The 13,356-nt window shown below is 40.8% G+C and overlaps 1 protein-coding gene and 1 non-coding gene across 2 annotated transcripts; both read left to right on the top strand.

Annotated features, from left to right (window-relative positions):
* Nucleotides 1-478: 478 nt before the first annotated feature.
* EIF4G2 (eukaryotic translation initiation factor 4 gamma 2) lies at nt 479-13,356 on the top strand. The gene is made up of 25 exons (XM_010964868.3): nt 479-487; nt 1,138-1,305; nt 1,523-1,685; nt 1,807-1,949; nt 3,389-3,453; nt 3,792-3,857; nt 4,515-4,655; nt 5,403-5,505; nt 6,208-6,339; nt 6,427-6,493; nt 6,578-6,729; nt 7,095-7,205; nt 7,405-7,488; nt 7,582-7,680; nt 7,933-8,074; nt 8,173-8,333; nt 8,733-8,846; nt 9,448-9,573; nt 9,713-9,817; nt 9,903-10,118; nt 10,203-10,461; nt 10,771-10,975; nt 11,130-11,341; nt 11,429-11,550; nt 12,529-13,356. Exons 1-25 carry the CDS (start codon nt 479-481, stop codon nt 12,592-12,594), a joined length of 3,231 nt encoding a protein of 1,076 aa, XP_010963170.3. The 3' UTR covers nt 12,595-13,356.
* LOC123619650 (small nucleolar RNA SNORD97) lies at nt 8,899-9,041 on the top strand. The gene has a single exon (XR_006728328.1). It is a non-coding gene; the product is annotated as a small nucleolar RNA SNORD97 (small nucleolar RNA).

A 13,356-nucleotide genomic window follows, 5' to 3' on the forward strand; every position in this document is an offset into this window, starting at 1 on the left:
AATGTAAAGCAATTATGTAAAAATAAAATATCACATATATGAAAGCATTTTTGCAAACTATGAAGGCCTACAGAAATTATTTTAAAATATTCAGGTGTCATTTTGAAGCTAGAAGTGTCCTAAAATTACAAAGTGGAGACTTGTATTTGAAACACAATTTGCATCTTTCCCAAAAATAGTTTCCTTCTTTTTTTTCTTTAACATGTAGCTAACTCCAAGGGTGAAAATATCTTTTCCAGTTGTTAAAGTTCAAGTAAAATTGACTTAACAGCGATAATTGTAGCAAAATATAATAACGAAGGGGCATGATCAGCCTAATATAGGGAAAAGATCTAAAGATGTTGGAATTGTGTTAGAAACCTTCAGGGCCCCACCACACCCTTCTATGATCGGGTTTAAACGTCCTAGGAAAAACTGGCACCTCGCTTGAAAATTGTATTAAGGACTAGGTGTTTTCAACCCCAAGAGCTGTTTTGACATGTCAAATGTAAGTGTGGGACTTTGAAAATCCTGCCCTTTATCGGACACTTTCTTTAAAAGAAATGCATGTTAAAACACACGCACACACACAGTTTGCTTTTGATTACACATTGTATCAAAAATTGTGCTCAAAATGAAAATGGGAAATTTTCTGTTGTTTATGTATATGGAAATATGACTCCATTTTTGTTTAGCTAAAATTTCGCAAACGACGTAAGGCTTCATTTTACTGCGTCTGTCCCTTAAAATACTACCTGAGAAGTATAAATAGTTCTGCCGGCTTTGAAAAGCCTAATCCTATTTGTTATGGTGGACCTTACATAAAACGGACATATGCAACTGTCAGTCTTCAATGTGTTAAAAAAAAAAAAAATCAGGAGCTAGCAATTAAAACCTTCCAAACGCCCGCGCTCCGCAAACACGTCTTCTAAAGAATTCTGGTACATTCTGGGTATTCCTCCGTGCCCGCTGGCCGAACATTCCTTTGGGGAAAGCTGCTTCTCCAGTGAGGAGTAAAGACAATAAACCCCTTCCTTTCAGTCCTTTCTCATTCTCTGCAGGGGATGGAATAAATACGGAGCTGAATGAATCTCGCTCAACGCTTTCGTGTGCGCCGTCTGGTCTCCCGAACTCTACTACCCGCCGCCCTCCCCAAAGGCTGCTGAAGCCGAGCACCTGGAGACCAACGATTCCCGGTGCTGCGCCCGGGGGCGACAGGCCTCAGCCCTACAGGCCCATCCTAGGGAGGCCCAGCCTGCGAGGGACAATCTTGAGGGCGCCAGGAAGATCAATGCTCTGATACGGCAAGGATTGGAAATTGGTCGGGTAGAAAGGCGAGTTTCCTTCCCACACTCCGGTTGAGAAAATGAGGTAGAGGGGCAGGGGGCCCGTTTAACTCGAGCTTGGGGTACGGATTCTGCGAACAAAGAGATAGGATGAAGACCAGGCAGCCACACCAACGCAGACTCAGAGAGCTCCACGACTTTACGCAAGTGGTTCACATCTCCACAGCGCTCAGTACGCCTTACGCCACTGACTTAAGACTCAGAGCCTTCGCGAATATGGCTTTGCGCACTGCGGCGGGGCTGCGCCGCAACCGAGCTTGGCCCTGTGGCTCCTCCCCGCCGCCCTGCGCCGATTGGTGGCGGACAGCATCCAGGCTGCTGATTGGGTGGCGAAGGAGCCATTCGGAGTGGTTCTGGTGGGTTCGGCTGCCCTAGAGTGATAAGTTCGGCTTCAGACACGCCTCAGCGCCAGCAGTGAGTCGGAGCTCTATGGAGGTGGCGGCGAGTATCGGGTGGTGGCTGCAGCAGCAACTCCTCTGAGCTGTTTCAGGCCGGTCCCGACTCCGTCCTCCCCCTTCCCTCCCCTTTTTTGTTTTCCGTTCCCCTTTCCCCTCCCTTCCCCGTCCCCGACAACCGGATCCTGAGGAGGCAGCTGCGGTGGCAGCTGCTGAGTTCTCGGTGAAGGTGAGTGAAGCTACTGCCGCCGCTGCCGCCGCCGCCGCCGCCGCCGAGCGCTCTAAAATGGCCGCCGTCTCTGGCCGCTTCTTCTCCAGCGGCACAAAATGGCGGCCGCAGGCGGAGCCGGGCGGGGCGACCCCTTTTTAGCTTTTTCTCCGCTCTTCGGCATCTGGAAATTCTTCGCTTTTGTTCTCCTTTCCCGTTGCTGACGGAGTAGAAGGAACCCGGCAGCCCTGACGGCCCCCGGCCGTTTTCGTGGCTGTCGGCGGCCGTCTCCCGCGGGGCCGGCTGGGGCGCGTGTGTGCTCGGACGGGGAGAGAGCGTGGTGCGGCCGCGCGCACGCCGCCGGGAGGGACGCGGGCCGGCAGGCAGGGCCCGGCCGTTGGCGCGGGACCAGCCGAGGCGGAGGAGTGCCGGAGCCCGGCCTCCCGGCGGGGAGGAGGTGTGTGAGGCCCCGGGGCCGGCGGGGGGCGGCCGGGCTGCTCTTGGTTCGGGAGCGAAGGGCCTGGCCCGGCGGGCCTCGCCTGGACGGGAGAGGGGAGACACGGCGAGGGTTTCTGTGCTTTTGTCGGTGGGGGAGGCCATGGCGAGACAGCTGTCAGTTCCTCGGGGATTTATGGGTGGGAGGGGGCCCGCTGGAGGCGGCGGGTGGGAAGGAGGCCGCCTTCCTGCCCGGAGAACAAAGAGCCGGGCGCTGGGCCGGCGGGGGCGGCCTCCGCTCCTTCCCGAGGCTTGCCCCCAGCGGCTTCGCGGGAGGCTGTCGGAAGCACTTCCCTAACTCGGGCCTGGGTGGGAGGAATCCACTGCTCTTTTGTTTTCAGTAAGGGGAAAAATGGGGCGGAGGTTCCTGCTGCCATGTTGTGCCCTGGTCTTCCGCTTGCCTAGTGCCAGCCGCCGGGCACCCGGTCCGTCGCCCTCCCGCATGCTCTCTGCGCCGGGTTAGAGGAATGGACCGTGGGGAAGTCTTGGGTTAGCCTTTAGTCTGTTGCTTTTGCTCGTCAAGGACGCATGAAAAACTGTAACAGTTCACCCTGAATGTGCTCGTGTTGATTAAGAGTTAGATTTTTTGGTATTGGTCTCAGTGTTCAGTTTTGAAGGAAGCAGAATGTGGCTTTTTCAAAGATTGGTTCTCAGCAATTAAGATGTTCTTAGTTTCTGTGGAGGCTCTTCTTGCGCTCTTTAAGACAAGGGAATTTCCAGGTGATAAACAAAATTTTACTGCCCATTTGTGTTTTGAGTACACTCTTTCAGTCTTATGAGATCTGCAATGCAGTGTAAGCTAAATCAACTGCAGTGTCAGGCTCTGAAATAAATTATAATTGAAGAGGGCTTATAGATCTGTATGTTAGTAGTGTCTAATTTCGGTACTCTTTCTCATTCTAGGTTTTTCATTTCTCCCATCCCCTTCCCTCCCCACCCCATCCATTAATATTATTCTTTTGAAGATTCTTCGTTGTCAAGCCGCCAAAGTGGAGAGTGCGATTGCAGAAGGGGGTGCTTCTCGTTTCAGGTATGTGTAGATTTATTTTGGCAACTGTTAGGAAAAGACTGACCACAAAATCAAAACAATAACCACTCCCAAGTAATTCTGACTTAATGTACTGCAAGGTTAATTTATAATGTGTCATGTACATTTTTTTAAAAGCCCTTAAATTTTCGCTGTCTTCCATTTGCCATCTGAAGAATAAATGTAATTCATTAATTGGTTTCTTTTGGGTCCAAGTTCAGTCTTCATCTGTGGTGTACTTTCTAAAGTGCAGAATAATTAAAGAGAGCTTTTATGCATTTTGAGTGAAGTGTTCTTGGTATACTTTTTTTTTTTAAGTTTTTTTTTATTTTTTTAAATAGTGCTTCTTCGGGCGGAGGAGGAAGTAGGGGTGCACCTCAGCACTATCCCAAGACTGCTGGCAACAGGTAAAGTAAACATGTAAAAAGAATGACTTTTATAAATAATAAATTTAGATTAACAGTCTTTCAAATGCATAACCGTGTAGTTTATGTCAATGGGATAACAGGAATTGTAATCTTAACTGGCATGGTTTCTGCTGCTTATCCTAAATTTAGAATATCAGCTTTTGATTATTCCTTAGCCAAATCACCTAATGTGAGTTGAGGCTCTCAAACTGCTAGTTTATCCTCTTACTCTTTGGACTATTTTCACTTATGTTTTCTGAAGTTAACTGTTACTATCTTTGCTAAATTGTAGTAGTAACCCAGTATGCATGTAATATAGTCATGAGAGATTGGAAAATGTTGGTTCTCAAGGTGTGGCTCCTGGATTGGCAACATTGACATCACCTGAGAGCTTGCTAGAAATACAAGTTATCAGGCCTTACCAGACCCACTAAAGCAAAAACTGGGGTGGGCCTAGCAGTCTTTCAACAAGCTTTAGGTGATTCTGATCCACATTATTGTTTGAGAACCACTGTTGTGAGTTGCTTAGTTGTAAGGGAAGTTGAGAAAACCTAAACTTTTTTATTTTGAAGGATTTCTCATCTGTATGACAATTGATACGTGACTGGGTGCTGTGTTTTAAGTTGTCTTAATTATAATTCTCTTAACTTTGACTAGCGAGTTCCTGGGGAAAACCCCAGGGCAAAACGCTCAGAAATGGATTCCTGCACGAAGCACTAGACGAGATGACAACTCCGCAGCAAACAACTCCGCAAATGAAAAAGAACGACATGATGCAATCTTCAGGAAAGTAAGAGGGTAAGTTTTTTAGGTCTGTTTTGTCCTTTGTCTTGAAGGAGGGAAGAATGGATTAGCTGTACTTCTTTTGTGTGTTTGTTATATTAGTTAGAAGGTACTCCCCCAAGTACGTATTTTAATGAATGCCAGTGTTGACAGTTTCAAACTGAAAAGCAGCCCATCAGTATTTCGGGCTCAGAGTTGCTTTCAGTCATTGAGTTAAAAGCCACAAGCCTATTGTGCTGATATCTCCTATGCCTGGTGTGTAACCCAGTGATGCCCAGAACATAATGGTCTTAGCTCCTGGATCTAGCCTTGATAACAAGGAGGCTCTTGTCCTGGGTTTAGAGGATGTAAGGAAATTTTCTTGTCCTACAGCTCGGGGTCCCCCCAGTTAGATAGAAAATAAATTTTATTTACTTTTTGTTGAAGTATAGTTGATTTACAATGTTGTGTTACTTCCTGGTATACAGTAGAGTGATTTCGGTTATACATAAAGATTTCTTTTTCATATTCTTCTCCATTATGATCTATTAAATTCCCTGTGTTATACAGTAGGTCATTTTTGTTTGTATATAGTAGTTTGTAGATAATATATTTTAAATAACAGGTTTATTTCAACATCCATTTGGTTAGATGAGTATGAAGATACGTCTTAATATTAAAGGGGGAGGTGATGGAAGAGAAAAATGAACATAATTTAAAAGCTGTTTTTCAATTTAATAATTCTCTGTGTGTTGGCTGATAGTCTCATTCCTTTTTTCCCAGCATACTAAATAAGCTTACTCCTGAAAAGTTTGACAAGCTATGCCTTGAGCTCCTCAATGTGGGTGTAGAGTCTAAGCTCATCCTTAAAGGGGTCATACTGCTGGTAAGTTAAATGTTGGCTAAACTGAAAGAGGAAAATATTTAATCCAAATTGGGTATTTTTGTTGTTGTTAACATTTGTGTTACTGCGTAAAACTAAGGTGTAAGTTAGATGTATGTATATTTGAAGATTGATAGTGATTTCTTTTTTTAAAAAAAGGAACCACTGACTTTTAATGGTATCAGATTTAAGGTGAATTTAAAATTGTTTATACTGTGCTTGGAGGGCTGAGAGGGTTACTTGGGGTATCAACAAGTTATTGGGGGTTTTTTTTGGTTTGTTTTTCCTTTTGTGAAAAACACCATAATTTGGTCTTGGAAATGAGTTCTGGGATGATTCAGCATCTGTTTATAGTTTTGATATCTAGATAATTTCAATTCCTGAAGCAGGAGAGTTTTACTAGTGTGAGATCTATATAATTGGACTTTCTGGTATACTGTAACAGCTAACATTTTAGTACTTATATCTTTGAAGGCTGTGTGCTAAAAGCATTTTACATGCCTCATTTGATTTGGCTTATACAATAAGTCCTATAAGAGGCATTCTCAAATTATAGATGAGGTGTAGAGAATTTGTCTACAATACTCTGATTGACGGAAATCTGTTGAGATTTAAGATCCTTAAGGCTGCGCGGAAGTATTAACTTGTGAGAAAAACTTTCTTTATAACATCGTATTTAGGTTTTTAAAATGACTTTTTCTGTAGATTGTGGACAAAGCCCTAGAAGAGCCAAAGTATAGCTCACTGTATGCTCAGCTATGTCTGCGATTGGCAGAAGATGCACCAAACTTTGATGGCCCAGCAGCAGAGGGTCAACCAGGACAGAAGCAAAGCACAGTAAGTGGTAGTGTTTGCTTGCCTATTCAAAGTTGATTTGAAAAGTTTCTTTAACAAACCCTAACAAATGTCTTTTGTTCCCAATAGACATTCAGACGCCTCCTAATTTCCAAATTACAAGATGAATTTGAAAACCGAACCAGAAATGTTGATGGTGAGAATTTATATTTGAAACTAGGTAGTTCTGTATATGTTCAATGTAATTCTGAATGTTTGACTTTATTCTTGTTTTTTTCAGTCTATGATAAGCGTGAAAATCCCCTCCTCCCTGAGGAGGAGGAACAGAGAGCCATTGCTAAGATCAAGATGTTGGGGAACATCAAATTTATTGGAGAACTTGGAAAGCTTGATCTTATTCATGAATCTATCCTTCATAAGTGCATCAAAACAGTAAGTATGGTTGGGAATTTAGATTTACATTGATCACTGGATACATCATTTAGGGGAAATGGGTCAATTATAATTAATTTGCCTTCTGAGAGTGTTAGTAGGCTATCTAAGTATTTTAGATTGCCAGCAAAACTTAATTCAGTGTTGTAAATGTGGTAGTATGCAGTGTGTTTTTGCAAGGTAGGCGTAGAAGTGGTTACTTATGTTAAGATTGCTCAATTTGGAGGGATTTCTTCAACAGAGCCCAGATAAAGAGTACTATGCTGGTTACTATAGGAACTATATGAGCAAATGCAAACTTAGGGGAAAGTGTTGTATCTAAACCAAGAAAGATTTGCAAACGTGGCCTTTAATTCTTTTGGTAGCTTTTGGAAAAAAAGAAGAGAGTACAACTCAAAGATATGGGAGAGGATTTGGAGTGCCTCTGTCAGATAATGAGGACAGTGGGACCTAGATTAGACCACGAACGAGCCAAGGTATGTGTTGGTGACAGAAACAGTGTAAGTAGCTTGTCTTAATTTTATTCAAATCAGACAGCTTATTTTTGTGATTAGAGGATTGTTGTTAGTCATTGGCCTTGATTATAATATCTAGAAGTTTTTAAAGCCTTAAATAGTATATACATTTGCCGTTAGCACTGTCTTCTAATTGTGTATTTTTTATTTTCTCTTTCAGTCCTTAATGGATCAGTACTTTGCCCGAATGTGCTCCTTGATGTTAAGTAAGGAATTGCCAGCGAGGATTCGTTTCCTGCTGCAGGTAAAGCTGGTTTCCTTTAGGTATGTTGATAAGCTGACTTTGTTTAGAAATATTAAAATAATACTTAACTCTAAAACTATTTTTATACTAAAGGATACTGTAGAGTTGCGAGAACACCATTGGGTTCCTCGCAAGGCTTTTCTTGACAATGGACCAAAGACGATCAATCAAATCCGTCAAGATGCAGTAAAAGTAAGTTTTGCTTTTTTAATCAAGTGGGTTTTAAGTTTATAATAGCACAAAGACTCTTAAACTTGTTTTAGGCTATCTCATCTTACCAGTGAGCTTAATGATTTTAATACCTTGTATACCCCTTTGAGAATTTGACAGAAATTACGGTTCTATAATAGTCCAGAAGTACATCTCATTTCCCCAGTGTAAAAATTTTTGGTTTTATGTGGAGTACTGTCTAGAAACAAGTGTTTATTCATTTTATTTCTGAAGGATCTAGGAGTCTTTATTCCTGCTCCCATGGCTCAAGGGATGAGAAGTGACTTCTTTCTGGAGGGACCGTTCATGCCACCGAGGATGAAAATGGATAGGGACCCACTTGGAGGACTTGCTGATATGTTTGGACAAATGCCAGGTGACTTTGAACAAAACAATTGTTTGGTTACATTTAAAAAATCAGTGTAACATTTTAATCAGAGGGTTGTAAAGAGTTGTCCATGTCTGTATTTTAAGGTAGCGGAATTGGTACTGGTCCAGGAGTTATCCAGGATAGATTTTCACCCACCATGGGGCGTCATCGTTCAAATCAACTCTTCAACGGCCATGGGGGACACATCATGCCTCCCACACAGTCGCAGTTTGGGGAGATGGGAGGCAAGTTTATGAAAGGCCAGGTAAGAAAACATCTAAGAATATTTCGGCAACAAGTATTAAATCATGCAATGTATAAGATTAATTTTGGATTTTTTTGTTTGTTTGTTTTTTTAAAGTGCAAATATTTTAGGCTTGGAAAACCTTAAAGACGTGTTTTTTTAAACCAAATTTACATCTGCAACAGTTAATTTCAAACTTGGTGAAATGCTTATCCTTAAATTAGTAAAGTATTAGTAAAATCACATCACTTTGATATAGTTAGGTTAGATTTTTATTCTTCCTTGTTTCATCTTTTACTTTCTCTGGGCAAATTCAGTTAAACTTTCCTTATGGCTTGGTCTCATCCCTCTGGTATACTTGATTATCATAATTTGTGGACCCCTTTTTATCTAGACTTACTTTCTCTCTTTCTGAAATAGGGGCTAAGCCAGCTCTACCATAACCAGAGTCAGGGACTCTTATCCCAGCTGCAAGGACAGTCCAAGGATATGCCACCTCGGTTTTCTAAGAAAGGACAGCTTAATGCAGATGAGGTACAATTGCCTATGTTATTTATATACCTTAGTTTGTCAATTCAGAAATCTATTGCCCGATGATTATAAAAAGACGCGTTATTAAGAGGACTTAATGCTGGAGTTCTTTACCTTCTTTCTCTCTTTTCTATACTTCTTTTTCTTTCTTTGGATGTCCAGCGTCCTATGAGCGAAGATTATGAGATATGAGGGCAAACTTCTTAAATCTTTGCTTGGAATAAGGAAAATGGTTGTCAAGATTGTGACTATGACTTCCCTGTAAATAGAATGACAGTTAAAGAATAAAGTAAAACACTTTCTGAACTCTAATTAAATTTTCTGGGTTTTAATATTTTAGTGATGCTAATCCTTGGAGAACTCTGATACAAATACAAGATTTATAACAGTATCTTACTTTTGTGTGGGTCAGATCTTTAGTTTTCTTGCCAGAAATTAAACTTATTAAACATGGGGTAACATTGTTAGTTATTGGAGAGAAAGCCATAAATTTTATTATCATGTTTGTGTATACTGAGTTTTAGGATGTTGGAATGTTGCATTTAATCTGTTAGCTAACTGAATATTAACTTTGATGTCTTTTTTGATTTGTTTTCAATTCTAGATTAGTCTGAGGCCTGCTCAATCTTTCCTAATGAATAAAAATCAAGTGCCAAAGCTTCAGCCCCAGATAACTATGATTCCTCCTAGTGCACAGCCACCACGCACTCAGACACCACCTCTGGGACAGGTATGGACTGCAGTAGGACACATTTTCTATTCCAGTACTTTTCTGAGGATGTCTAAAGACTTTATGGGTGTCTTCCCTCTAACTTCATAAGCTCCTTTAAAAAAAAAACAATCATGCCTTTTTTGTTGCTATTTTTTAGACACCTCAGCTTGGTCTCAAAACTAATCCACCACTTATCCAGGAAAAGCCTGCCAAGACTAGTAAAAAGCCACCACCATCAAAGGAAGAACTGCTTAAACTAACTGTAAGTCTCTAATCCCATAGTCTAGTTTACAAAGTGTATTTGAGATAGGAAAATGCTGAAGATGTTTGGATTTTTTTCTTTTCAGGAAACTGTTGTAACTGAGTATCTGAATAGTGGAAATGCGAATGAAGCTGTCAATGGTGTTAGAGAGATGAGGGCTCCTAAACACTTTCTCCCTGAGATGTTAAGCAAAGTAATCATCCTATCACTAGATAGAAGTGATGAAGATAAAGAAAAAGCAAGTTCTTTGATCAGTTTACTCAAACAGGAAGGGATAGCCACAAGTGACAACTTCATGCAGGTAGGACACATTCCTTAATCTGTAAGAACTTCCCTTTAAAATTTGAAAACTAATAAACTAACTGTATTATATGTTCCTTCTTAGGCTTTCCTGAATGTATTGGACCAGTGCCCTAAACTGGAGGTTGACATCCCCTTAGTGAAATCATATTTAGCACAGTTTGCAGCTCGTGCTATCATTTCGGAGCTGGTGAGCATTTCAGAACTAGCTCAACCACTGGAAAGTGGCACCCATTTTCCTCTCTTCTTACTTTGTCTTCAGCAGTTAGCTAAATTACAAGATCGAGAATGGTTAACAGAGCTTTTCCAACAAAGCAAGGTCAATATGCAGAAAATGCTCCCAGGTAAGAGAATGGGGGTGTCATTTTGTGTTTCAGTACTAAATTTAGAGATTCCTTAGTACCTTGAGTGAATTTGGACAGGTCAGTGTGATTATCCTGTGTGGATAATAAGCATCACTGCAGGTAGACTTCACCTTATAAAGAGAGACTGTTGTGCTTGAATTGTTCTCATTGGATTTAAATATTGAGAGTTTGCTTAGGTTAGTTCTCTATTCTTTTACATGAAGTGCGTTTGGGGTATTTGTACAGCTGTTACCTAGACCAGCTGAGTAAAATGAACTACCTGATGGTGGTATGGCTTTGTCTCCTCAGAAATTGATCAGAATAAGGACCGCATGTTGGAGATCTTGGAAGGAAAGGGACTGAGTTTCTTATTCCCACTCCTCAAATTGGAGAAGGAACTGTTAAAGCAAATAAAGTTGGATCCATCCCCTCAAACCATATATAAATGGATTAAAGATAATATCTCTCCCAAACTTCATGTAGATAAAGGATTTGTGAACATCTTAATGACTAGGTAAGATAAAGTTATGGTTGTCTGCATCTCAGTACAGGGTTAACGTGTGTTTTATTTTCTAGGAAAAAGTCTACAAGGCAAAGGACTAAGAATTTTCTGTTTCTTGAGCTAGAAAATTCACTTTGGGGTTCTAATAAGATCTCCTTCTGTGCAGCTTCTTACAGTACATTTCTAGTGAAGTAAACCCGCCCAGTGATGAAACAGATTCTTCCTCTGCTCCTTCCAAAGAACAGTTAGAGCAGGAAAAACAACTGCTTCTTTCCTTCAAGCCAGTAATGCAGAAATTCCTCCACGATCACGTTGATCTACAAGTCAGTGCCCTCTATGCTCTTCAGGTGCACTGCTACAACAGCAACTTCCCAAAAGGTGAGGACCAGTAGCAGAAGAGTGGCAAGTCAGGGGTAATTCTTAAAAACAGCACACTAAATAATGGAGTTTCATTTTGTCTTTTAGGCATGTTACTCCGCTTTTTTGTTCACTTCTATGACATGGAAATTATTGAAGAAGAAGCTTTCTTAGCTTGGAAAGAAGATATAACCCAAGAGTTTCCGGGGAAAGGCAAGGCTTTGTTCCAGGTAAATCTTTGTTTCAAAATTTTGATCTGCTTTTTCAGGTTACGTGGTACTACTTTTTTTGTTTGTTTTTTTACTTGGTAATACTTTAATAAGCTTTCTTAAGTTGAAATAAAAGCAGAAAAGCCCTGGTAATTTGTACGTACATGCTATTCTGCACTGTTACAAGCTATGGTAAAACAGCAAAATGAGGTAAAGGTATTAAATAAAAGACGTCAATCCTAGGAGTAGGTAAGGTGAAAGATTGGGTGATTGTACAAAATTGGATTTAAACTTTTTTTTAATGTTAGTAAAGATGAGATTGCTTCTGACTTCTTATGCCATGATTTTCTATCTTACCATCTGGAATTCTAGCCCTAGGGAGGAATTTGCCAGGGAAATTACACAGTGGACATAAGTCACCTGGAGAGTAGTTTGAAAGGAGGAGGTTCTAGGCCTGATTCTGTTCATTCTGATTGAGTAGGTCTGTGTGTGGTCTACAGCCCAGGTGGTTCTCATACTAGTTTTCCAGGGGTGAGGCTTTGAGAAGTACTAGTCTATAGTATCTTTACTCCTAAGGTTCACAGCTGGCTTCGAGGCTCACTCTCAGGCATTTATCCGTAGTCCTGTCCTGAGGGAATCTGATCCTATAATTCAGCGGTAGGGTTGGAAATTTAAGTCTGGGAGGAGCTACTGTCCTGCGTTAAAAAATAGTCCAGAAGTGTAATGGGAGCAGTATCAAAGAATGACACCTGAGCTAACTGGCCAGAAACAGCTTGTATGTTACCACAAGTCCAAATAATGAGCCATTCTTTAAAATAACTTAGTTACTATACAGATGCAGGTTTTGGAGCCTGTTTGCAATTATAAAATGTGTGTGATACTACCTAAAACTTTCGTCCTCGGGCAGGTTGCTCGTTTGACACAGAATCAAAATTTTCTGCCAAGAGTTTTTATATATTTTGTAAGTACTGCTTATTTTGTCAAATTACAAATTTATAGGTGAATCAGTGGCTAACCTGGCTAGAAACTGCTGAAGAAGAAGAATCAGAGGAAGAAGCTGACTAAAAGAACCAGCCAAAGCCTTAAATTGTGCAAAACATACTGTTGCTATGATGTAACTGCATTTGACCTAACCACTGCGAAAATTCATTCCGCTGTAATGTTTTCACAATATTTAAAGCAGAAGCACGTCAGTTAGGATTTCCTTCTGCATAAGGTTTTTTGTAGTGTAATGTCTTAATCATAGTCTACCATCAAATATTTTAGGAGTATCTTTAATGTTTAGATAGTATATTAGCAGCATGCAATAATTACATCATAAGTTCTCAAGCAGAGGCAGTCTATTGCAAGGACCTTCTTTGCTGCCAGTTATCATAGGCTGTTTTAAGTTAGAAAACTGAATAGCAACACTGAATACTGTAGAAATGCACTTTGCTCAGTAATACTTGAGTTGTTGCAATATTTGATTATCCATTTGGTTGTTACAGAAAAATTCTTAACTGTAATTGATGGTTGTTGCCGTAATAGTATATTGCCTGTATTTCTACCTCTAGTAATGGGCTTTATGTGCTAGATTTTAATATCCTTGAGCCTGGGCAAGTGCACAAGTCTTTTTAAAAGAAACATGGTTTACTTGCACAAAACTGATCAGTTTTGAGAGATCGTAAATGCCCTTGAAGTGGTTTTTGTGGGTGTGAAACAAATGGTGAGAATTTGAATTGGTCCCTCTTATTATAGTATTGAAATTAAGTCTACTTAATTTATCAAGTCATGTTCATGCCCTGATTTTATATACTTGTATCTATCAATAAACATTGTGATACTTGA

Source organism: Camelus bactrianus, chromosome 10 (assembly GCF_048773025.1).
Source record: "Camelus bactrianus isolate YW-2024 breed Bactrian camel chromosome 10, ASM4877302v1, whole genome shotgun sequence".
NCBI lineage: Eukaryota > Metazoa > Chordata > Mammalia > Artiodactyla > Camelidae > Camelus > Camelus bactrianus.